The sequence below is a fragment of the Piliocolobus tephrosceles genome, chromosome Y, assembly GCF_002776525.5.
Source record: "Piliocolobus tephrosceles isolate RC106 chromosome Y, ASM277652v3, whole genome shotgun sequence".
In the NCBI taxonomy this organism is placed as follows: Eukaryota; Metazoa; Chordata; class Mammalia; order Primates; family Cercopithecidae; genus Piliocolobus; species Piliocolobus tephrosceles.
The window spans coordinates 13,289,365-13,316,904 of record NC_045456.1 but is presented as its reverse complement, the minus strand read 5'-3'; the positions used below and the strand labels follow the sequence as shown (position 1 = coordinate 13,316,904).

At 38.3% G+C, this 27,540-nt stretch overlaps 1 protein-coding gene across 2 annotated transcripts in view; it reads right to left on the bottom strand.

The window, feature by feature from the left end:
• Window positions 1-27,540, bottom strand: part of MID1 (midline 1) — a 234,464-nt gene that overhangs the window by 26,965 nt on the left and 179,959 nt on the right. The window contains exons 3-5 of one of the 2 annotated variants that reach the window (XR_002728299.1): window positions 23,612-23,766; window positions 18,501-18,608; window positions 4,975-5,123 (exon numbers count right to left, since the gene is read on the bottom strand). Coding sequence is in view for 1 of the 2 variants with exons in the window: in XM_026449811.1 (XP_026305596.1) it covers window positions 4,975-5,123; window positions 18,501-18,608 (257 nt within the window). In the remaining variant the exon portion in view is untranslated. The remainder of the gene's footprint in view (window positions 1-4,974; window positions 5,124-18,500; window positions 18,609-23,611; window positions 23,767-27,540) is intronic. The other variant, XM_026449811.1, reaches the window with a different exon arrangement.

The following is a 27,540-nucleotide window of genomic DNA, read 5'->3' as shown; positions in this document are numbered from 1 at the left end:
TACCAAAGAGCCCAGAACATATGCATCGATGCAGAAAAGTTAAAAGAAATGCTAAGGTGCCATTTGAACTCTTAAAAGATATTGCAAAGTGAAACGCCAAGTAATTCTCTGTCATAATGTCCAGCAGGAAGAACTGCTCTGAGCTACTGGGAAACAAGCACTGAACTTGCAATTGCATTTCCCTGGCTTTAGCAGTTCCCCTGCCCACTGGCAGAAGCCTCTTTATTCAGGCTCATCCAAAATAGATTTTGTTCCCAATTTTCTCCTGGTTCCATGGTCTACAAACAATTAAATAAAACATTTTAAATCGAGTGACACTGTTAATAATGCCTACCATCTTGATGGTAGGAACTTTGTTACGTGGGAACCAAAAGGATCAAAGTTTCTAGCCTGGGAGGCAAAGGCTGACAGCAAGAATCAGTGGAGATTACTGCAGTTTTTAACACCTACACATTTGTTTTTTGATGGAAGGAAAGATACCTATCTTTGGCTACAACTTCAAATTCCTAATTGGAGTGACAGGCAAGGGAAAATCTGCCAAACTCAGCATTTTGGGCCATGTTTTTATTTCCCAAATCCTTATTGCCCATCTTCTGGCCTTTTGGATAAGTTGCCAAAATCCACTAGGGCTGTTAGTGCTATGCCACTTTCTCAACTTCTTGCTTTACAGCCATGTCTGGGACACATGGGGCCAGTTTTCCAGAAGGTGGACGTGTCTAGAGCTATGCTGCTCACAAGGCTTCTGCCAAACAATGTGCATCACCAAAGTAAAACCCAGTGAGGCCTCATAGTAACAAGATAGGTTTACTTTTGTCAGCCCAGGAATTCCCAAACACATTTGGCCTTGAAAACGTGCAGTTATCTTAATGCCTATGAACACCCTGCAGACATACTTCCAAAACCACTTATTAGATATGTTCTAATTCTTGGAACCAAGCAACATCTTTTCAGAATTGACAACTGGAGTTCTTGGCTTTGTATTCTGGAAAAGATCCTTGAACTGCCTATGGTGGTGAGGAACAGAAGAATCACCTTGAGGAGTCTGAGAACCTCCTAGGTGCTTTGAACAATAGGTACTATTCAGAGGGAATTTTCTTTTTTATCACCTTCTTGATACAGGTAAGTTACTGCTAAAAGTGATTTTAATTCTAGATTCTTCATAAGCAGTAGACCAACTTTCTTATGCCTGGACTTACTGAATAGTTTTGCTTATTTAACATAATGCTATAAAGGTGCATATACAATCACACCAAAGACCTATCTACTAGTGTAGCTTGAGAAGACAGTACATTATGCATTTGCATTCATCTAGTGAGTGGGAAGGAGAATTGGTATTTGTTGCATGTTCACCTGTGACAGAAACTAGGCTAATATTTCTACTACATTATTGCATTTTATCCCCACAATAACCATCTTACATAGGAATAATTGGTCCTGTTTTATAGATTTATGGATTCATTCATTCATTCACTCATTCATTCATGTCAGGCAGCTTGCAATGTGCTGGGGCTATAATGGTAAAAACAAGGTGACTAGGGTACCTGCCTACTTGGAGTATATGAGCAAAATTAGCCAGTGTCAATGAGCAGCCTCAATGCTATCTATAATTACTAAGCAATTAGCACAGAGCCAAACAATCGGTTCCAAAGCAAAAGCATCTCCTACAATGTAAAACTTGAGGCTCTCTCCCCTTTTGGAGTTGTTTGATGTTTCTGAAATGAAAACTTTTTTTACAGTTTTGATTCAGCTTGTAGGAGGACATATCCACTTTAAGTGACTTAATGATGCAGAAAATCTCATCTAAGTGTCACTTCAAGAATGCCTGCAGGATTAAAAGTTTGTTCTGGGATTCACACCTGAATTGAAGAATAAAGATTGTTTGGAAGTATACAGGAGCCAAAGCCCAAGGCAGGCACAATAGGAGACAGAAGAAAGAAGTCATGTCCTGGAGAAGAATGTTAAGTGACAGGTTGATGAACAGGGGCAGGTAGACAGAGAGTAGCACCGGACAAAAGACACACAAGGCGGGCTAGACTCACATGTTGAAACCTGAAACGTGAACACAGAGATCCAACTAACACTCATGGAGTAAGGAACTTAAAGCAATGTTATCACAACAGTGACAGCGATTCTGAAACCAATTTTTTTAAATCATTTTTTTTATTAGTAAAAACGATTCTTTTGTGGGTACATAGTTGGTGTATATATTTATGGAGTAGACTATAGTCACCCTATGGTGCTACCAAATAGTAGGTCTTATTCATTCTTTCTTTTTTTCCCATTAACCATCCCCACCCACCCCAACTTCCACAACCCCCTACTACACTTCCCAGCCTCTGGTAACCGTCTTTCTACTCTCTATGCCCATGAGTTCAATCATTTTGATTTTTAGATTTCACAAATAAGTGAGAGCATGCAATGTTTGTCTTTCTGTGCCTGGCTTATTTCACTTAATGATCGGCAGTTCCATCCATGTTGCTGCAAATAACTAGATCTCATCCTTTTTTATGGTTGAATAGTACTCCATTGTGTATATGTACCACATTTTCTTTATTCATTCATCTGTTGATGGACACTTAGGTTGCTTCCAAATCTTAGCTATTGTAAAAGTGCTGCAACAAACACAGGAGTGAAGATATCTCTTCTACATACTGATTTCGTTTCTTTTTGGTGTGTACCTAGCAGTAGGATTGCTGGATTATACGGTAGCTTAAGTTTTGTTTTTTTAAGGAACCTCCAAACTGTTCCTGAATCCAATTTTCTAAGTAGAAAATAGCTCAAAGAACCATAGTTAAAAAGTGGCAGTGCTCTAGGATTGGAACCGAGGTCTGCCAACTTCTAGTCTAAGCCCAGTGTCCTTTTTCTATATCCTAGCTGCTGGAAGGATAGAAAGGCTCAGGAATTAACCAAAAGGATTGACAAATAGTGATGGGAGGAGAGGGGATTGTAGAAACAGAGACAAGGCTCTTGGCAAATTTTTACAGGCTCTGTGAATTCAAACTTGACAGAAGCACATTCTTTGTAGAAAGAGAAATCAAAGTCATGTTCCTGCTCTTGATGAGTTGGGCTTGTTACAGAGAGAGCTGAATGGGAGCAGACACATGCCACTGGAACTGAGGAAGATTGTATGTGGGCATTCCCACACCTGTGCTATACTTCAGATGCATATCTTCTTTCAGCAATAACTATTATGGGGTCACATCGTCTCTGGTCACTAGGTAAGAATTTATTCATATGACACTTGGTCGAATCTTCAGGGATTGATGAGGAATGCAGTTCATAATAGCCATTTCATCTGGACATCTCAAAGTTCATAGATGGAGAAAAGTACTCTTGGATTCCGGTTGGAAACCATGACCTAAGTGTAAACGCTATCTATTAGTGTCCTGGGTACACTGGAGTATTAGTGCTATTTGCAGTTTTTAACTTTAGGGTGGATATTGAGCGACTGGATATGGCCCAGGGAAAATAAACACTTGAAACCAAGGAGTCAGGAGGAAAGAAATGGGCCTCTCAGAGTAAGGAGGAGAGCATCTTAAGTACATAACAGGGATGATAGCCAGCTGTTATCCATGTCTTTTAGAAGAGATAAGTATCTAATCAGCTACAAAAGGAATTTTCCTTCAATATAAGAAAGAATACAGTCAAGCTGGTTGGATAGTAGACCAGAGTTGTAAACACACCGTACATTACTCTTTAAGAAGAGTGAAAATGGAGATGTCAATGAATACCTCCTCTATGCGATATTTTGAGAATTAGCACAAGTTTTCGAAACAAGCAAGCACTCAATAAACGTTAGTTTCCTTTCTCTTTCTTTGAATAAATTTGAGTCATAAGATGGCGAGTATTTTCTTTCCCTAGACCAGGGGTTGGCAAAGTACGGTCTACTGCCTGTTTTTGTAATGGTTTTCTTGGCACACAGCCACACCCATTTGTTTCTATATTATCTATGGCTGCTTTAGAGCTAGCTACAATGGCAGAGTTGAGTAGCTGTGACCAAGACCTTACAACCTGCCAAGCAGAAAAATATTTACTTGATGACCCTTTATAGAAAAAGTCTGCTGATCTTTGCTCTAGGATGAAGATCAGCATGGATGAGCTCTCTGAGGTCTCCTAGAGATAGGATTCTATTATTACTTTGGATAAAGGGCAGTTGACTCTGAAAATTAAAACGAATGAAGTCAAGACCATTAGCATCAGTTAGAGATGTCATTTATGTGGCATTGGCTGTACCTGGCCCAGCCTAGTGCTTCTCTTTGGATCCATTAGAATTGCTATAGGTGTTTCTGTCAGTGAAGATGAGTAATTTTTATGCCAATCAAGTATGTGTGCTGAGGAAATACTTATCCCTGCCAGTTTTACTGCTGAGCCAACTGTTCAGATAACATCACGTTACAGCTCCCTACCTGAGAATAAAGAGTATTTTAAAAGAAGGCCGTATGAAGTTGACACATTGGTCCTTTCTCTCCTGCGTGAGTCGGCCTTGACCTTTTCAGGTGAGGCCAAGCTCCTCAACCAAATGAAAATGGGCCTAACAGAGAACAACACCTGTGTGATTTTTTAAAAAAATAGATGAACCCTGTGATGGAAGATTCCCTTTAATGTTTTTCCCTTCATTTTGACTCTTTGTTATCAAGTGTACGATAACATCACATCTGAGAGTCACAATAAATGCTGTTTTTGTGCCATCATAAGCTCCCCCTCGTCCAAAAGCAGGTTGATTTTATTCTTTCTAACTGGTGGACTCTTGTTTCAAAGGCCTTGAACTCCAGACTCCACACTGTTACTGAAAGGGCTTTCACATGTCAAAAGGAAGCATCTTTAGCTGGAACAAAACAGCTCAAAGACTCTATTCTCTCTGGTACTGAGCCTTGAAAATGAAAATAAAAGCAAGGCGAGGGCAAGACCAACCAATTACACCGCAGATACAAGAGCCCAGCAGCCGGAGAAGTTCCCAGGGGCCCCTGCACTCACCTCTCGGTGATATTCTTAGCAGTCTGTAGGAAACGCGCATGATCATTCTCCTTCAGAGAGTGTTCCGCTTGGGAGATGAGTGATGCCGACCGCTCAATGCACTGTTTGCAGTTTGCAATCTGTTGAGCCAGTTTGCGAAGCCTCATCACCTTGAACAAAAGAGGCATGGAGAGAGATGGTTACATGGGTGGTCTTGCTTAGTGAAAAGGCATCAGGCTGGATCCTTCATTTTGCTGTGTTATCCTTCCATAAAAGTTCAAAAAGTAGGCATAGAGATATATCAAAATATGGAAAGCTCCGTTTTGGGACTCTGATTTAGATATTCTTTATCTCATTGGAGAAGTGTTGCTAATTTGTTTTATGAGGAAACGCTGAATTGTGAATTGCTTCCCTGTTGATGGGAAAAAAAGGTGTTGCCCAGTGGCAACTTACAAAGGGTCACCAGACCTCTTCCCTGGACTATTCCACACAATGACTGCAAGACCGTAGGGAACCCTGGAACTTTCTCTATCTCAGGTTTATCTTCTTTTCATCAAGAAGATAAAATATCTTTATAGGTGGTGAATCTATGGTTTAAGTAAAAACCATTTTCTAAAAAGTTTTTTGCAATTTGTGTAATAAAATCGGGAATGAAAAACATTAGGTGTTACTATTTCCCACACTACCTAAAACTCATGTGTTAAACTAACAGAAAGGGAGCATTTTTCCCATTGATTAATATTTTTCCTGTTGAGCAGATGAGAGAAAGCCAAAAAAAGCACAGCTGGGCCATTTCCCCTCACTGGGAACGTCATTTCCAGGCACTTTGTGCTTACTTGATAACTAGGAACTATTTTGATAAGCATTTCCCAGTTGGGATAAAAACGCATGATTGCTTCACAACCTCCATTCCAATTCCTGATTCTGTCTTGCTTGAAAATGTCCCTCAAACATAATTGACCATAACCTCTGGGGCAGGCCAAGATAAGTCCAAGGTAACCCACTTGACCGTTCGCTCTGGTGTTTGAAATGTGCTGTGAGATGAAGTCCTCTGGCCAGAAGCCAAGTTAAAATTAGACAGCTAATTGAAATTGCCGTGTGCCTAGTGCCCCCAACCACACACCCAGGGACAAGTTTCAGCCGGCTTTATGATAATTCTGGAATGGAAAATAGCCCTGGGTGAAAGGGTACGGAGGAGGCCAGTTAATCTGTCTTACTGACAAGGCTGGCTCAAGGCTCCCTCCAGAATTCCTGCTAATTCCAAGAAATTCCTTCTTTCTCCAAGTCGTCATTACTATCCCTGTATAACTCTAATCTAAGAAAAGGAAGGAAGGAGATGTCAGAACTTGAGGCCTCTAAGGAACATCCAATTCCAAGTATGTACTATAGCAAACAAAGGAAATTCATACTGAATTAGAGGCAGCAGGTACAAAATTTCAGGCAAGGGTGAGAAAAATTCCTGAAAGAGTCAGGGAATGAAGTGTCAAAACTTTGGGGCAAATAATATATGATTGTGAGCCTGGTAAAAGACTTAATGCATTGTAATTATAGTTACTGTCCCCAGTGGATTAACTGTATTCATTAGTGGAATAAAATAACACTTATTTTACACCAAATAGAATTTAGCCTCTGGCATCATTCTATCTGGAGGCAAAGCTAAGGAAGGCATCCAGTGCAGTGCAGGATATTAGAACATGTTCATAAGAAACTGTGAGAGGAAGGAAAAAATTCCAGAAGGAAAACTAATTTACAGTCCATAGAACAAACCAAGTGAATGGAATATTTAATCACACAGCATAAAGAATCATTTAAATTACATGGCAGAATTGCAGATGTTTAATACAATTCCAACAAAAGAAAATAAGGTCAAAATATTCCTTTAGAATAACTTCATGACAACCACTTATCCTTTAGATGTGCCCATTAAAGACCACACACATTTCAAATGCGATGATGCTTGAACTCCAGTTTCTTTTCTTTTTCTATCATGATATTGAACATTAAAAGTGACATAACAGGAAAAAGAATAAAAGAGCTCTAAATCATGCAAAAATTAAAGCAAGACAAAATGAGAGTATCCTGTGAAAATACTGGAATGTTCTACAGAGAACAATTTTGGGCATAATTTTAGTTATAGGTTAGTGGACAATTTCATCTGATACACCTGATTTGAGCTTTGCAAACCTAGTGTGTAAAAGAATCAGCTGGGGATCATTTTGAAAGAAAAACAGTAGATGTTTGGGTTATCCTCCAATATTTGAGTTAAGGAGTTGTAATTCACAGAGCAGGAGGAATTTGCATTTCAACAAGCAACAAATGTTTTTAAGCCTGCAGGTGATGAATCATTAGGACAGTCAGGACTAGCCTTTAAAAAACCAAATAGAAGAGGAGAAAAGCAAATAGCAGACAGAGTGCATTCCTGATAAAAAAGGCAAGTTGGGTTTTGTAAAACCTTTTGTGTGTGTGCATGCGTGCACGCTGTATTGTGATGTCATATGTATTTCTTACTGTGGGTTACAGTAAAAAAAAGAAAAAAGAAAAACACTGCTCTAAGTTAGGTATTCATAGGCTGTGATGTGTGGGCCAAATCAGCATACAGCCTGTTTGTGTAAATAAAGCTTTATTGGCACACTACCACACTTATGGGTTACACATAATCTATGGCTGCTTTCTTGTTACAATGTTGTGCAGAAGTGAGTTGCTGCAACAGAGACCGTATGGCAAAGCCTAAAATATTTATTATCTGGCCCTTGACAGAAAAGTGTGCTGACCCCTGGCTTAAATGATTACAGTCAGATGGCCCTGATTTGCAGCACACTCTGAAATACTGTCCTACTTGTCACAGCACTTCAAACTCAGACACCCAGCATGGAGCGAAGGACTTAGTTTTCCATTAGACAACACTTTTTAATGTATTATTTTTAAAAGCTGACAAGGTGAATAAAATTTGATGTTTAAAAAATATTAGATACTGACACATAAAAAGATTCTGTATATGTCTGCCTTAATGCTGCAGGGGAAATGTTTTCCAGTCAACTCTTCATTTTTCCTTTGGGAAGTGAGATTACCACATTGTAACTTTTGGAATTCACTCTGTACTCATCATGGAAATTAGTTTGCCTGCTGGAATCTCCTTTTAGCAGGGACACAGGCATGTTTATATCATTTTATTTGCTGTTTATTATACCTTACACATTCTTTTAAAAGCCACTTTATTTTGCTCGAAATGCATTTTAAACACTTATTTTTATATAAATGCTTTTTATATGTATGTAGGATAAACACTCCAAAACAACTAGGTCCAAACAATGCATCCTCAATTCACACAAGTATCTGAACTGAAGATGAGCCCTGTTCTCACCATCTCTTTAAGGCCATGGAGAGCTCAACATTTAGTCCAAGTTAATTATCTTAAACTTTGAAGATTTAGTGTACGTAAAAGGCAGTGAAGAAAAGGGACCCTTATTTTGTTGAGCTTTGGCCTTCAGAAGTCTACCATAGATCTCTGTGTCTGAACATTAAATGAATGAATTCAATCTGGAGTTAGCTCTTTGTGTGTTGACATAAAACTTATCCCTGACTACTGAAAAAAAGAAGAAAATTCTTTCCCAGGGAGCCTCATGGCTTAAGACTCTCCAGTCCATCCACCTATAAGTTCATTTGTTTCAGAGAATGTACAATGGTCCAAGAGCAGGAATCATCAGTAGGTACTAACGCGTAATAACATCACCTGCTTGGTGACCTCCTCAATTGCAGAATTTGAGGTGAGTTTGACAGCTAGGTGACTAGTGTCAGAGATAGACAGGGGCAAAGTAAGGCAGTTGATGAAACTCACTTTTGTGGTCTCCACAATTCTGCCTGGTTCTTGCTCCACCTGCCCACTTCCAATTGCTTGTCAGAAGGCCGCACCATCCCTTCTTTAGACTCAATGCCTTCAGCTGCCACTGCCACCCTGGGTTGCAGGGACCCAAGTCCCCCAGTGAAGCCCAAGTCCACACTTGCCCTCCCTGTCTGACACCTCAGATTTCCACGGGTTGGCATTCACAACCTTCCTCTTAAAAACAGGCCTCTGACACAATATGCCCTGGCTAGGGACTCGAGTCACTGTGAGTTTCAGGGTTTGGAATCAACTACTCCTTGGTCATGTGCCAAAGTACTAACTCAAGAGAAAAGGAGTGGGCTCTCATCTTTCCTAAGGAACATCTACTTTCTAAGATTGCCTTCTGAGATAATGTTGCTGAGCAAACGCGTACTTTTTAAAAAGTGAAGCATTCCATACATACAAAAAATTTAAGAACATAATGAACTGTCCTGTACATAGTACCAGGTTTACTAAATCTCAGTATTTTCATCATATGAGCTTCAGAGTTTTCAAAAGGAAGTAAAAAAAGATTTTCTTTTTTTTTGTGACAAGGTCTTGCTCTGTCACCCAGGCTGGAGTGTAGTGGCATGATTATGGATCACTGCAGCTTTGACCTTCCAGGCTCAAGCAGTCCTCCCGCCTCAGCCTCCTGACTAGCTGAGACCACAAGTAAACCTCTCACCTTGGCCTCCCAAAGTGCTGGGATTATAGGCATGAGCCACCACACCTGGTGGTAAAATATTATTGATAGCATTAAAGCCCCTGTGTGGCACTTTGTAATCTCACTCATGTCTCTCTCCAGAAGAAAAGACCTTCTTGAATTCAGAGCTAATCACTCCCAAACATGTTTATGTACACATACCTAAACAATGTATGGGATTTTTTGGTAGTTTGTTACATTTTATATAATGCTTATCATTACATACAAATAATTATAAAACTTGCTTCTGTTTTTGTGATTTGTCCATGCTAATATGTATCACCCTAGTTCATTACTTTTAATTTCTGAAGACTTTTTCATTATGTAATACACAATTTATATGTCTAATAAACAGGTGAATTGAGATAGAATTTACATATAATAAACAGTACATAAAGTATAAATTTGATAATTTTTCAAATATGTATGCACCCATGAAGCAGTCACCACAGTCAAGATAATAAACATATATATCATGCCCCACAATTTCCTCCTGCCCCTTTGTAATTAACTATGCCCATCCTTTCCTGTCATCCCATCCCTAAAAGCAATCATTGATTTGCTTTTTGTCACTGTAGACTAGTAGAAAGTGCCGTTTCTCGAATTTCATATGAATGTACTCATACAGAATATACTACTTTCTGTCTGACTTCTTTCACGCACCCTAATTATACTGAGATCCATCCATGTTGTTGCATTTATACCTTGTGTAACTAGTTCATTCCTTTTTTTTGACAAAGAGTATTTCATTGTATGATTATGACACAAATTGTTTACCCATTCATCTGTTGATGGACATTTGGGTCATTTCCAGTTTGGGGCTATCACAAGTAAAATTAACATGAAATTTCACCTACAAGTCTTTTTTTTTTTTTTTCTTTTTTTTTTCTTTTTTGGACAGGGTCTCACTCTATCACCCAGGCTGGAGTGTAGTGGCACCATTTCGGCTCACTGCAACCTCTGCTTCCTGGGCTCAAGCGATTCTCCAGCCTCAGCCTCCTGTGTAGCTGGGATTACAGGAGTGAGCCACCAACACCTGGCTAATTTTTGTATTTTTTGTAGAGACAGGGTTTCACCATGTTGCCCACGCTGGTCTCAAACTCCTGAGCTCAAAGCAATCCGCCTGCCTCGGCCTCCCAAAGTGCTGGGATTACAGGTGTGAGCCACCGTGCCCAGTCTCACCTACAAGTTTTGTATGGACATAGCTTTCCTTTCTCTTGGTAAATACCTAAATGGCTGGATCATATGGTAAGTGTATGCTTACTTAAGAAACTGCCAGCTTTCCAGTATGTACTACTTTAATTCCCACCACCAGCAGTTTGTGAGAGCTCTGGTTCTTTCACATTCTTGCCAACACTTGGTATGCACCATCTTTTGAATTTTAATCATTCTAGTAGGTAGGTAGCAGTATCTCATTGAAATTTATTTTGTATTTCATTAATGACTAATGATACTGAACCATCTTTTCATGTGCTTATTTACTATCTGTGATGGTTAATACTGAGTGTCAACTTGATTGGACTGAAGGATGCAAGTATTGATCCTGGGTGTGTCTGTGAGGGTGTTGCCAAAGGACATTAACACTTGAGTCAGTGGGCTGGGGAAGGCAGACCCACCTTTAATAGGGTGGGCACCATCTAATCAGCTGCCAGCGAATATAAGCAGGCAGAGAAATACGAAAAGGCAAGACTGGCTTAGCCTCCCAGTCTACATCTTTCTCCCATGCTGGATGCTTCCTGCCTTCGAACATTGGACTCCAAGTTCTTCAGTTTTGAGACTCAGATGGGCTCTCCTTGCTCCTCTAGCTTGCAGATAGCCTATTGTGGGAACTTGTGATCGTGTAAGTTAATACTTAATAAACTCCTCTCTCTCTCTCTCTCTCTCTCTATATATATCCTATTAGTTCTGTCCCTCTAGAGAACCCTGAGTAATACACCATCCACACCTCTTCTTTGGTAAAGTATTCAAATCTTTTATGCATTTTGGTGAAAGGCTTGTTTGTTTTCTTATTAGTGAGTTTTGAGAATTAGTTAGATATTCTGGATACAATTCTTTATTAAAATAAATAATTTGTAAATATTTTCTCCTAGTTTGTGGCTGGTCTTTTCATTCTCTTAACAGTGCATTTTTAAGAGGTTTTTAATTTTGATGAAACCTAACATATAACTATTTTATTTTATGGATAATGCTTTTGTCATTTGTGTGTAAAGAATTTTTGCCTAACCCAAGGTCAAGATTTCCTCCACGTTTTCTTCTAGAAGTTTTACAGCTTTTACCTTTTACATTTAGATATATAATCAATTTTGAGTTAAGTTTTGTAAATAATGTGAAGTATGGATCAAACTTCATATTCTTACATATAGATATCCAATTGCTCCAGCACCAGTTACTAAAAAGACAATCCTTTCTCCACTGAAATTGCCTTTGCATCTTTGTTGAAAATCATTTGTCCATATATGTATGAATCTATTTCTCAAGTCTTTTTGCTGATCCTTTGATCTATTTGTCTATCTTCATGCAAATACCACATTATATTGATTTCTGAAGCCTTATAATAAATCCTGAAATCAGCTGATGTTAGTTCTCTAACTTTGTTGTTATTTTCAAAGTTTATTTTATTTATTTATTTATTTATTTATTTATTTATTTATTTATTTATTTGAGACAGAGTCTCTCTCTGTCACCCAGGCTGGAGTGCAGTGGCGCGATCTCGGCTCACTGCAAGCTCCATCTCCCGGGTTCACGCCATTCTCCTGCCTCAGCCTCCCGAGTACCTGGGACTACAGGCACCCGCCACCATGCCTGGCTTATTTTTTGTATTTTTAGTAGAGATGAGTTTCACCATGTTAGGCAGGATGATCTCAATCTCCTGACCTCGTGATCCGCCCGCCTCGGCTTCCCAAAGTGCTGGGATTATAGGCGTGAGCCACCGCACCCGGCCTATTTTTCAAAGTTTTAAATGATTATGCTATATTCTTTGTATTCCAATATGAACTTTAGAATCAGCTTGTCAATTTCTATAAAATAACCTGCTGGAATTTTCATTGAGATTATGTTGACTCTACAGGTTGATGTGGAAAGAACAGAAATCATAACTGTTCTGAGTCTTTATCCCATAACATGATACATAGCTTCATTTTTTAGTCGTCTTTAATTTCTCTCAGCAATATTTTATAGTTTTCAAGGTCTTTCAAGTCTCATCCATCTTTTGTTAGATTTATCATTAAGTGTTTCATATTCGTGAAGCTGTTTTAAATGGAATTTCTTTTTTAAAATTTCAATTTTCAACCGTTACTAATATATTGAAATGAAATTCATTTTTGTATTGTGATCTTATTCTATGTCAAATGTTTCAGTCTTTGCTTTATGGTTCTTTTTTTAAAAAAATGTTTGCTCTAAAAAAAAATCCCTCCTACTCTGGGATCATATGTGTGTTTTCTGTTAACGTGGTTCTGTTAACAGATATTCTGTAGTTGAGCCATCCTTGTGTTATAGGAATAAAGGCTATTTTGATGTGTTTAATAAAACACTGATGGATTACATTTTATCATATTTTAAAAAATATTTTTGTGTCTATATTCATGAGTGATATTCTCTCACTCTCGATTTTTTAATGTTGTATATATTTGGTATTAAGAACATACACTCTACATAAAATGTCTTTTTCTATTTTCTGAAGTAGTTTATATGAGAATGAGATTATTAGTTCCTGGAACTTCTGTTAAAGTAAGCTATAGAACTATGGGGGGGCTGGTGCCATTTTGGGACAGAAATGCAAGTTGAGGGACACTTTTAATGAATGATTAAATGTCTTCTGCTTTTAAATGTTTGGTTTATTCGGGTTTTCTACTACTTCTTTACCTAAGTTTTCAAATTATTGGCATGAAGACATTTATACAATTTTCTTATGTTTTAAAAAGTCTGTATTGTATTTATGATGTATTTGTTTATGTGGCCCCACACTCTTTTTTCCTTCATCGACCTTAACTACAGATTGGTCTTTTAAATTATTTTTTACAAGTAAAACTCCTCCTGATTAAGGGCTGGCAAACTTCTCCTGTAGAGGACCAGATAGTCAATATTTTAGGCTTTGAAGACCACATACTGTCTCTGTCATACATATATTGTTTGTTTTTCTTTGCTTTTTTAACAACCTTTTAAAAATGGGGGTAAAGGCACTTTTTTACTCACAGATGTTTCAAAACTAGGCTGTGAGTTGTTCTTTGCTGACAGCTGTTCTTGTTTGTTTCCTGCTTTTCTCTCATTTACTTTTCTTCCTTTATTTCTTTCCTCTGCTTTCATTGGGTTTATACGGTTGTGTTTTTTCTAGCTTTATTTGAAGGCTAATTTGTTACTTTTAGTATTATCTTTTTTTGGGTGGTGGGGGACAGGGTCTCGCCGCGTTGCCCTGGCTGGTCTTGAAGTCCTGGACTCAAGCAATTCCCTCCTGCCTTGGCCTCCCAAAGTGTTGGGACTACAGGTGTGAGCTACTGTGCCCAGCCTCTTTTTCAAAAGAATTAAAGCCTGTAAGTTTGCCTTCAAATACTTTTTTGCTGCTTACTACTTATGATATATTATAGTTCTTTCACTGCGGTTTACTTCTACATTTAAAAAATATTACTGTGAAGATATATTTATATATGAATAGATTGTAGTTTCCAAAAACTGTAGAAACTATTATTTTATTGTTGATAATATCTAATGAGATACAGTGTGTGGTCTTAGAGGCAGGGTTCTATGGTATTCAGTTTTTGAAATTTGCTGAAATACTTGCTTTCAACCAAGTGTATGATTACTATTTTTAAAATGCCCCATGCATAGGTTTTCATATATACTTTCCTATTTTTTGAGTTCAAACTCAGTGGGCATTTGCCAAACTTTCATGTCACTCAGACATAAAAGAATGCCTTTTGTGGCATTCCCAAGGTGGTGACCAAAACTCAGTTTCCAAATTTCCACTGCAGCTGAGTTTTCTTTCTAATTTCAGTATCTACATTTTTCCCTCCCAATCTGCTAATTTGTTGCTTTCCTATATATGTTTTCTTATTTCATTTCCTTCTTTTGTAGCTTCACTTTTTTTGCTCTTTTGAAAGAGAAGTTATTCCTTCATTTCTTTCTTTGAACATCTTAAGACTACTTCTTTTAAAGTCTTTTCCTTATTTTCCTATAAAGTTAATTTTATCTGGGGTAAGATAATGTTGTCTGCTGATTTTGCTGGCTGAATGTTTAGAAATTTAAGATTTCTTTATATACTTTGAAATTAAACTTAAGAGTTTCAGTTTTAAAGGGAAGTAATTTCTAATTCTTTCCTCTCTCACCCTCCTTGCTCAGCCTACCCTGCTCTGATAGTTTTCCAGTTGCCTTCACCCGGCCCTTGAGGTCATTATTCAGGAATTCCATCCTTATCTCTGTGCTCCTATTCTGTGTGGGTATCAGAAACAGTGCGAACACAGGCTTTAAGCTAACAATGTGACTTTGCTAAAAGCTATGATAGGAGGGAGAGGTTGGCAATACTTTTTGACTGAAGCATGAAGCCTTCTACAGCCCATGGCATCAAATAATGAGCCTGATTTCCATTCCTCATCCCATCTGGAGCACTTCTAGGTCCTTTCCCCAAAGCTTCAAGAACTATTTATCCACAGGAGTTGAAGCCGAAGCTACTTTGGCCTCTTCCAGACCAAATCCCAGTAGCCTGTATCCTCAGCCACAGTCATGGCTTTTCAGTTTTGTCTCATTTCTGGCCTGTGGAGATGTTTATCTTGTTTTTGGTCCAGCTATATCTCTTTGCTTTTGCATTTATTATTATGTTCTTTATTACTGACATGTATTTGGAGTAGAACGAGTGCACCAAAGCATAAACTCCATGCATTACTATGGCTGGAACTTGGGGACACCTGCACTACTCTGATCCAGCTCATGAGAGAAACCCTGGTGGGGGGAAGTCCAAGCTAAGTAAGAGAAGGGAAGGCAAGCTAGCCAGGAAGTTGTGGTGGAGTGCCCTTGTAGGCTGAATAAGGACCCTCAATGCTGCCCACATCCTAATCTCAGGAATCTTTGAATATGTTACCTACATGGCAAAAGGGACTTTACAGACATGATTAAGGATCATGAGATAGGGATGTTACCCTGAATTATCCAGGTAATCCCAATGTAGTCACAAGGGTCCTTATAAGAGGAAGGCAGGAAGGCCCATGTCAGAGAAGACATGAGGATGGGAAGAGAGGTCAGATTGATGCAAAGAGACCATGAGCCAAAGAATGCAGGCTACCTGTAAGAGCTAGAAAAGGCAAGAAAAAATGGATTTTCCCCTAAAGCTTCCAGAAAGAAACAGCACTGCCAAAACCTTGACTGTCAATTTTGTTTAACCCAGTGAGATCGATTTTTGGATTTCCGAATTTCAGCACACTAAGATAATAAATCTATGTTGTCTCAAGCCACCAAGTTTATGGTTATTTGTTATTGCAGCCATAAGAAACTAATAAGAGTAAAGTGCAAAACCTCAATTAGAGAGGAAGAGGAAGTGCTTTTTTAAACAAAATTATTTATTTATTTATTTTTTACTTTGAGATCTATTGCATGGCATGGTGAAAATAGCAAATTAGTGATAACTTGTTGTACAGTTCAAAATCACTAAGCAAGTAAATTTCAAATGTTCTCACCACAAAAAAAGGCTTTGAGATGATGGATATGTTAATTAGCTTGCTTTAGTTATTCCATATTTCATCCATAAATTGTAATATCACTTTGTACCCCATAAATATATATAACTGTTGGTCAATTTAAAATTAAAAATGAGCCGGGCGCGGTGGCTCAAGCCTGTAATCCCAGCACTTTGGGAGGCCGAGACGGGCGGATCACGAGGTCAGGAGATCGAGACCATCCTGGCTAACACTGTGAAACCCCGTCTCTACTAAAAAATACAAAAAACTAGCCGGGCGACGTGGCGGGCGCCTGTAGTCCCAGCTACTCGGGAGGCTGAGGCAGGAGAATGGCGTAAACCCGGGAGGCGGAGCTTACAGTGAGCTGAGATCCGGCCACTGCACTCCAGCCCGGGAGACAGAGCGAGACTCCATCTCAAAAAAAAAAAAAAAAAATTAAAAATGAAAATAAACTAATATGTGTATTGAGAGCTAATCTCTGCATGCAACCATGTAAAGATAGCAAATTACCTTCTGTATGCATATGAATAATTACTTCTGACTGTACTTCAGGTGGCCATGTGTCTGAGAACCTGGAATATTTCTGGAATTAAGAGATGTGCACATGTGATGCACGATGGTGACGGAAGAGGAAATATATCCTATAAGGATTCCAGATGGACACTTAGTGCTCTTCTAAATTGGACAATTAGTATGTGGGGAAAAGTAGCTTTCCAGCACATGTGAGTCCTTGGCCAGGGAATAATTTCATGTTAATCTGTTAATCTACCATACCAGCATCAACAACTATTTGATTTCACTATTTTTTCAGATCATTTTAATGATTTATGTGTATAAATATTTTGTAATCTATATAGACAGAGTAATCTAAAACATTGTACAGTATTAAAAGGTACCTGTTAAATTTTGTGGAAAACAGAGAAAACCACTTACATTAGCCATGGCTATCTCTGTGTTTCACTTAAAACTTGCTAGTATGTTTTAATTATACATATTTTGTTTTAAAGTACAGCTATGAACAATGATAGAAATGCATGAATTTATTGGATCATAAATAAATGCTTCTATTTTTAAAAATCCTTAGAAAAATTATCCTTGGCCAGGCACAGTAGCTCGTGCCTGTCGTCCCAGCATTTTAGGAGGCAGAGGCAGGTGGCTTGCTTGAGCCTAGGAGTTCGAGACCAGCCTAGGCAACATGGTGAAACCCTGTCTCTACAAAACCTACAAAAATTAGCCAGGTGTGGTGGCCCATGTCTGTAGTCCCAGCTACTCAGGAAGCTAAGGCAGGAGGATTGTTTGAGCCTGGGAGGTGGCAGTTGCAGTGAGCCATGATTGCGCCAGTGCACTCCAGCCTGGGTGACAGATAAAGACTGTCAGAAAGCAAGAAAGAAAGCAAGAAAGCAAGCAAGCAAGCAAGCAAGCAAGAAAGCAAGCAAGAAAGAAAACAAGCAAGAAAGAAAGCAAGAAAGAAAGAAAGCAAGGAAGAAAGGAAGAAAGGAAGAAAGGAAGAAGGAAGGAAGGAAGGAAGGAAGGAAGGAAGGAAGGAAGGAAAGAAAGAAAAAAATTATCCTTGAATGTGGCAGAGAATTGGGTAAAATAAAAAGGATCATAAGTATTTCAATAAAAACATGACTAATTTTAAAATAGAATAAATTGATGGGTTCTAAAGTGACCATCAGTTTGTGAATGAATTTTGAATAAATAGGAAACTGGCTATAAAGAAGGTATGTCAATTTCTCTTAAAAACATAGTTTGCTATGGAACAATAGGAAATTAAAACACAGAAACATTAGAAAAGAAGTACTACTATTACTACATCCGCAAAGGAGTATATGATATAGCGAAACCACAGGGGTTTTGGGACCATGAAGTTATATCTGTATACATTTCCTCAAAAACATGGGAAAGTACTTCATAATTTCTATAAATAAAGTCAGATTCATTTTTAATTTATGTAATGCTATGCTAGTTGCGAGGATATCACAATGAATACAAAATGAACTCTGCCTCCACAGAACCCACCTTCTCATAGACAAGTGAGATAGAAAACAATGGCTATGATAGACAAGACCATTATGCTACCTCCTGGCACTGGGCAATGCAGCAGCCCTTGTATCACAGGTCTTCACAGGAGACCACAGTACAAAGAAAAGGATGGAGAAAAAACCGCCAAGCAAAGGCCTTTTAACTAAGTCTTAAAGACTTAAGAGGGAATTATAGAATGTATAGAAAAAGAGGGTTCTCAACATTTCCAAAGCCCCTGGAGTATATTAGGATTTATTTTTTCCAGGTATGGAATATGCATCTTCGGCCCTAGAAATCATACCTTCCCTTCTTTGATCTTGGTTCCAATAATTTGTCGTCTTTGCTGAATGATCTCAATGAGAAGATCACACTCCTCTGTCAATTTGGCTTCTTGACGTGATGCATTGACCTACAGGATAAGTACAATGTTAAGTGTTAATTTGGCCTTTGTTTTCAGTTAAATGCTATTTTTAATGTACACTAGGATGTTTCTAGTAATCTCTGAAAAGATATTTTAAATGTTAACTCTTAGATTATGCAGGGATGGCAAATATAGGACTTACATGGCCACTTCCTATCTTGCATCCTTGGAAAACATTATTATCCAGTGACAGCAGTCTTTTGTACTAAGCCAGACTCAGCTGTAGAATCTTTAACATAACATGTACATAGCCATTACCAATTAGTTGGAAATTGATGTGTCATGTGAAATATATTTGCAATTCCTGCTTTTATACTTTAAAAAAGTATCAAATTTTTCCTGTTAAACATAAAAAATGTAAGTTAAAAAAAACAACCAATATTATTCTTTTATGGAGGACAGATTACTATCAATCTCTTTTAGACAAATTTTCCATAAGCAATGTAGCAAGCCTGTATCCATTTATTTAACATTTCTTTCAAATACAAACATCAATTTTGTATCTAATCATTATAAAACATAAAAAGCACCAAAAGATGGTTCAATAGTTTATTAATCTTATGACATAATTTAAAATTATACTCCTAGTATACTTCTGAAAGATCAAGGTTCTACAATGAAAGAATACCATTCACGTGGAAAGGTGGATCATTACAGAGTGGCTTGTATTTGAAGTTTTTGTGACTCGTATGCAAGGGAGGCTTACAATTAGCTCATTCTTGGCAACTAGGCCTGGGAAATACTCTGCACATGCTATTTCCTCCATCTCATGACAATTCTGAAATGCTTATTCACAAACAGAAACCCAGAAACCACAGCTGTGTGAGATGGAGATAGCAGGCATGAGGTTTATTATTTTAACACAGCCGCAGGAGAAGTTGAAATGTTACAAAGAATGACAATGGCATTGATTATTCTAGCATATCTCAGGGAGGAGACATGGCCCAGTCCCTAGCCTTTTTGATTTGGAAGACTTTAACTGGAGTAATTTCATTCTCTATGAATGAGATAAACTGGAAGTAGGGTCATGAGTTCAAGATAAAAATCCACTGATGGCTGTTCACAGAAATCATGTCCTGTTTCCAGAGGCCCAGGATTCCTTGAATTTTATTTGTGATCATTGTTCAGACACAACATAGAGATCACTCAAGACATGTTATTGAGAAGATGATGGTCATTGGCCATTTGCAGTAAACCATGAGATTATGCCCTGCATCAGTTTAGCAGACAGAGTTATTTGCTAAGTATTTGTTTAATGAACAAAGAAAAAAATTAAAAATGCATTGACTGAGAAGTACAAATGTAGAACTCAGGCTAATATTTCAAGGAGGATAATCATTAGGCTTCATTTCTCTTATCGTTCTTTTATGTCATCATTTCTAGTTCCCCTTTAGGTTTCTCAAATAAATTTAGCTGTGTATTGACATATTTTCTTGAAACTTACACTCAGTAAATTTCTTATGTTTCCTTTTGACCTCCGACTGAATTTAATAACTAACTACAACTGAGTTATGAAAAGGATGGGACCATATTGATAACATGAGCACATTATGATGGAGGAAGTAAAATTTCTAGAAAGTAGCACTGACAAAGCTTCTTTGCTTGACCAAACTTTAGTCTTGAACTTTCTCCTGGGCCCTTCTGTGCACTTCCTTGTAAACCAGTTTTAGCAAGAACCCTGCTGAGTTGGTTTAGCCAGAATACTCCATCTCCATATCTGATCACTCTCAGTATCTGATTGGGTTCTTCATCCTTCACCATGCCCCGGGGAATGTCTGATCAATTTGGCCTACCTTCAGCAAGAATCCTTTTAGATCGGTTTAACCAGAATCCCCCTTACCCCTGATGTTTCCTCTTACTAATTTTCCATCCACTTACCACCCCCCTGCTCCTTGGCTGTAAATCCCCACTGGTCCACATGACACTGGGAGTTGAGTCCCATTCTATACTGAGGTCTCTTTCCCCTTACTACAATAGTCCTGAATAAAATCTGTTTTTACAGCTTTAAGTACTGTCCAGCTCTGGTTTTTCTTTGTCAGACCCCAGATTTGAAAAGTATCTACTAGAAATAAACCCGAAGAGCTAAGTTGTACTTGAAAATACCAGGTAAATCTGATAGAATGTAAACTCCATATGCGCAGGGATCTTCAGCTGTTGTATTAAATAAGGTATCTATCCCAAGCACCTGGTGCTATGTCTGGCACAAAATAGGCATTCAAAAAATATTTGTTGAATAAATAAATAGGGAAAATGACCTTCCAAGAAGAGACAGGGCAAAAACGTAACGGAGCAAGTAGTTATTACTAGGAATCACTCGATATGCAGGTAATGGATGGGTTTCCAAGGACTGTGTAGACACAGAATTATGTCCTAAGGATTGTTTTATTTGAGGGGGAGGGAGGAAAGGAGTTGATTTTTTTTGAGACAGGGTCTTGCTCTTTCTCTGTCACCCAGGCTGGAGTGCACTAGTGCCATCACGGCTCACTGCATCCTCGACCTCTCGGGCTCAAGCAATCCTCCCCCTTCAGTCTCCTGAATAGCTGAATAGCTGGGACTATAGGCATATGCCATGACTCCCGGCTAAATTTTTTAAAAATGTATTTTTTTGTAGAGACGAGGTCTTGCTATGTTGCCAGGCTAGTCTCAAACTCCTGGGCTCAAGTGATCCTCCCACCTTGGCCTCTTAAAAGTGCTGGGATTACAGGTGTGTGCCACCACACCTGGCCAGGAATTGATTTTTTAAAACTGCCTTATTGGAATATATTTCACATATCATAAAATTTGTCCATTTAAAATGTGCAGTTTTGTGGTTTTTCGTGTATTCACAGATGATTTCATGTGCAACTGTCATCATAATCTAAGCCTAAAACATTTTCAGTGCCCAGAAAAGAAACCCATAATGTGTGCAGTCACTCCACATTTTCCCTACCTGCCCCAGCTCCAGCCCGAGGCAACCACTAGTCTACTTTCTGTCTCTTTATGGATTTGCCTGTTCTGGACATTTCATACAAATGGAATAAAATAATACATAATCCTTTTTGTTTCGCTTCTTTCACTTAGCATAATGTTTTCAAGGTTCATCTATGTGGTAGCATTTATCAGTACTTCATTCCCTTCTATGCCAAATAATATTTCATTGTATGAATAGACCACTTTTTGTTTATCTATTCTTTAACAGATGCACACTGATGTTTCTAGTTTTTGTTTGCTATAAATAATATTGATATGAACATTTATGTACAAGTTTTTGTGTGCCAATATATATTCATTTTTCTTTGATATAGGGGTAGAATTGCTGGGTCGCATAACTGTTTAATGTTTTAAGGAACTACCAAGCTATTGTTCAAAGTGGCTACACTATTTTATATTCCCATCATAGATACATGAGGGTTCCAATTTCTCCACATCCTTGTTAATGCTTGTTACTGTCTGTCTTTTTAATTTTATTCATCCTAGTGGGTGTAAAGTAGTATCTCACTGTGGTTTTGACTTACCTTTTCCTGACGGCTAATGATGCTGACCATCTTTTCATGTACTTACTGGACAGCTGTGTATCTACGTTGGAGATATGACTATTTGGATCTTTTGCTCCTTTTGTGATTGGGTCATTTGTCTTTTAATTACTAGATTGTATTATTTCTTTACATATTCAGAATACAAGTCCCTTATCAAATATCTGATTTGCAAATATTACCTCCTGTTTTGTGGGTTATCTTTGCATTTTCTTTATGATACCCTTTAAAGCACAAAACATTTTTAAATTTTAATGAAGTTCAATTTATCTACTTTTCTACTGTTACTTGTGCTTTTGTTGTTGTACCTAAGAAACCATTGCCTATCCCAAGGTCATGAAGACTTACTGTTCTGTTTTCCTCTATAAGTTTTATATTTTATATTTAGGTCTATGAGCCATTTTGAGGTCAGTTTTGTGTATGGTGTGAGGGTAGGCTTCTGACTTTATTCTTTTGCTTTGGATAGCCAGTTGTCTCAGCACCATTTTTTGAAAGACTATTCTTTCTTTCATTGAAGTGTCTGAGAACCTTTGTCGAAAATCAATTGACCACGTTGTGAGGTACAATAAAACAAGTTAAATACTATTCTATATTTCAAAGATTTTTCTACTACAAAGAAGTTTTCCACAGTTTTGCTGTTTCATGTGTCACTTAAACAAAGAATTAATGATTTGATTGGACTTTCTCATTAATTTCTATTAGTTCAAATATGGCAGGGTTTATTGGTTACTTGCAGTTATGTTCTGGTGTTTCTAGTTCCCAGGTTTGGTTTGGAAGCTAGCAGCTCCTGGTTATGATTTTTGCTTTCATTTCTGATTCACATCTTTTGATTCAGAAATCACTGTGGCTGATGGAAGTGCTCTGAGGAGCGCCAATCTAAGGATGCAGAAAACAAGTTCAAACTCTTCTTTCCAGTACTCACACTTCCACTTTTGTGCCATCAGTCTCCTCCTTGGCCCCTAAACTAAGGGGAAGAGTGACATGAAGATCATTAGGAATGATGCCCAGTGGTGGGTAATTACTGTCTCCTGCCTTTGGACCACACTGGAAATGGGGCACTTGACTTCTCAGGACAAAATACAGTTTAAAATTAGGCCTTTCTGGCCGGGCGCGGTGGCTCATGCCTGTAATGCCAGCACTTTGGGAGGCAAAGGCTGGCAGGTCACGAGGTCAGGAGATTGAAACTATCCTGGCCAACATGATGAAACCCCAACTCTACTAAAAATACAAAAATTAGTTGGGTGTGGTAGTGCATGCCTATAATCCCAGCTACTTGGGAGGCTGAGGCAGGAGAATCGCTTGAACCCAGGAGTCGGAGGTTGCAGTGAGCCAAGATCTCAGGCCAGGCTCCTCGATACTATGGTTTTTTCCCACCTCAAGTACACTCATAAGCAAATATCACATCAGCCCACCAGTATGAGAAACTCAGTCATTTTCACCTCATCTCATTTTTGGCCTCACCATCTGCTCAGCACACACCTTCTCTACATTTAGAGTCACAGTTTTCTTTCACATCTTGAAATGCATCTTCTCCCCATCAGTCTTGCCTGTAGGGAGTTGCTGACCTACTTTCTCCTATTCCTAGGGTAATATTGCTGCTTCTCTCTGACAATGAATTTCTGATCCTTTACAGTCTAATGAAAGAGACATTACAAAGTTGAATAATGATGTGAATGTAGAAGCAAAACAATCATATCTGGCCTGCTTAGTCCTGAGATGGAATTCAGCATTGAGGGTCACCCGGCTTCATTAATGCTCATATCTGCCACCAATAATCAGTTGTAGTCCCATGTAAGTTGCCACTGGATGCACAGTTTACCTTCCCTTTCTAGAAATGCAGTTACGCATAATCATTCCCCAGATTAGTTAATGATGACATAAATGGATTAGCTATTTTCTCGAGAGCACTTGGTTAGCAACGCCCAAAGTCTCCCTGCTAAGTTTTATGGTGTAATAGTGTTACACTGTTTTGAGGAACGGGTGGGGTAAAGAGGACAATTATTTTTTCCTTGTCAAATACGTATAAACATTAAAGGGATTTAGTTACATACATATACTAGAAATTGGACTAGGTGTCTGTGAAATGTTCTTTAGCAGTCTGTAAGTGGTATTTAAGTATTATTTCTAAAAACTGGCTCTTTTAATTTGACTTGTATTCAACTGCAAAATGAGATGTTCAGTGCAGCGTATAAACATCATTAGATTTCAGACATGTGTGGGCTTGAAATCTTTAGAAATATTTGGAACTCTTAGGATGGAGCATCAGTGAAGGAAAAAAACATCTGGTCAGTTCTCACAGGTGAAATTGAACTAGCATGCATTTTAGAAACCCTCATTTTCTCATTTTGCAGTGCTTTATTGAAATAAGTTAGCCATCCATAGACTTTCAGAATACAGCCTTATAATTCCTGTTGTGAAAATGACACACTGACTTGATATATCACTTCTTATTCGTACAGACGGAAACACTGAAGTAAGCTTGGGACAGGATAACCCCAATGTGTTGGAGACAGGATATTCTATTTCTGGGTATTGAGAAGAGGGTTGCTGCATTGCACAAATCCAGAGGCTACTATTCACTTTGAATTCCGCAAGAATGGCAGACCCCTTGAGTTGTGCAATCCAGATGCCTCTCCCACCCTGGCCCACCATTACTGCACTCTTGAAATTGCACCATCAAACCGTGACCCCTTTAGTTTAAGATTCTGAACCTTGCCATCTTTGAAACCATTACCAAGGAGATTGGGAGTTTAAAAGACAAAGACCTAATTTACCAATTTGCCTAGATTCAGCCTCATGGCAAAAACAAAAGCTGTTTCATGCCACAGTGAATAAATGTGACCTTCCATTCCAAGGTCACGAATTAAGGTGACCTTGAGAAAGGCTGAAACATTTTTATATATGATGCTAGGTTGACATTCTTGTTATTGTTTAGACTCAAAAGGACTTTTCTCTATAACTAAGAATATATAATTTTGAGTCTGCATCCAAATTTGAAGGGGTTAGTAATACTACATAATGTGGCACAACCATCCCATCTCACTCCAAAGGAAAAACATTGGAGGAGTTAATTTCAATTTGCCCAAGGCTGAAGCAACTGAAACAAAACAGAGCTTTATATAAGCTGATATTTGACCTGTGGATGAGGGTACAAGGAGAAAACTGTATGCAAGTGGGCTCTACACCCAGCTGTGTACCACTGACCAGGTGCAAAAAGAAATATGAGGATATGAGGGTGCTTTGGGTTTTATTGCCAAAGACAGCTGTGATGAACATTCCAGACTCTGGGGCAAAAGTTAGAGCTGCCAGAGGAACAATGAAAGGGATTCTAATACTTCAGTCTGTATATAAAACCGAGCCAAGGAGAATTGAGTAACAGCAGACAGTATTACCGTAATTCATCTGATATGTTTATATGTAATCTTCACCCTGAAACTCTTTCACACCAAAGTCAAATGCTTTCACACCAAAGTCACACCAAAGTCACACCAAAGTCAAATGCTTGTGGACCTGGCTCAAGTGAATGAGAGAGAGAGAATGGCCTGGCTCCTGAGGTCTCTGTCTTCGGAGGACAGACCAGAGTACAGGACAATATTTTTAATGTTTAATGTGTTAATTTAATATTTAACATTTTTGATCAAAACTTTTTAAACTCCAAGAAAGGCTTTTCAGAAAAATTAAAAATGCATTCCTTTCATAAAGTGCTTTTGGTGGGAAATAATAGTAGTGATATAGTGATACAACTAGAAGCTACATGTAATCCAGGCTTTAGCATAGTGACATGGTGGAAAATAATTTGGACCAGAGGAGATCAATTCTACATATTGATTAACTATCCAGACAGGAATTTGCTATGGGACTAAAAAAAATAGCTCCCAGGAACCTCATGATAAATCCTCTTTTCTTGAGGTTTCTAAGATTATGAAGTTTGAGTGCTGGACAAGATAGCAAGACATCATCAAAAATGGCAACACACTGTGGTTAGTAGAGCAATTAAATTCTTCCTTATAAATGAAATACAACTATAATAAGGCAATAAAACTGCCTAGCAAAAAATGCCATTGCTAACGCCTAAAACTTTGAAACTTCACATAATGGAGTTTTACTTGCAATAGCAGCATACAGAACGTGGCCATTCACAATGTTGTTGATGTCGCTGTTAGTTTTTCAGTAAAGCAAAATCTTCAAACACATAAAATAATTTAGAGGGAGCAAGGACTAATGGAGGCAGTGGTTTGGGGCTCAGGGACTTGAGGAAGTCTTCCTGGGATTGAAACACCAGGTTTTAATTGCTTATTAGTTGTATGTTATTGGGCATTTACTTCAACTATCTACATCTCAAGTTCCCTACCTGCATAATGAGGAAAATAACACTTGTTACCTGGCAGACCAGGTGCGATGCTACTAAACATCCTACAACACATAAGACAGCCCCCACAACAGTGAGAGGTCCATACCCAAATCCCACTAGTGCCAAGATTGAGAACCCCTGGGTTAGACTGTGGTGAGAACTAAATGAGTGAATACATGAAAAGCCCTTGACAAATGCTTGGCATGTAGTAATTACTACATAAATGTGAATGATCACTATTGCTAACAAACTCTTTTTTATCTGGAATGTCCATAGAGAATTAAAACTAGAGGTTCTAGGACCAGTCAGCCTGTGCTGGTTACCTGAGGACTTTCTAGCATAAATCAAAACTTTGATGCATCTACATCATCAAAATAATAGCTTTGGAAGCTATAACATGAGGCTTAACTCCAGAATTTTTGAAGCTACTTCTAAATCCCGAAATCCCAACTGGGTTCCTTGAAGGCGCTTCCTGATGCAATTGGATGGGGAAAGAAGGGTAGAGAACATTCTTATCATGGTACAGAGCAGGAATTGGGAAACTTTTTTTTTTTTTTTTTTGGTAAAGGCCTAGATAGTAATTATTTTAGCATTGTGGGCCAGACGGTCTCTGTTGCAGCTACTCAACTCTGCTGTTGTAGTGTGAAAGCAGCCATAGACAATATGGATGCAAATGGACATGGCTGTGTTCCAATAAAACTTTACTTACAAAAACAGTGAGATTTAGCATGAGCATCACAGTTTGCTGACCTCTGGCATAAAGGAAAAATCATGGACTTTATGTTCAAAGGACTGCAGGTATGAAAAATATGTTAAATTTCTGTGAGAAGGTTTCCTCATTTGCATACTTTTGATGAAAATATCTGTAAACAATCTGGTACATAGTAGATGCTCAATAAATATTAGTTTTCTTCTTTTAAAGCATGAATAGCTACAAGTACTAAATTAATGGAATTTCAATTTGAAAATGACAAAATACTTGCGGTATGGTTTTTACTTTCCCCATGATGTCCTGCTGACTTCTGTCACAATTATAATAAATGATACTCTTTCTGTA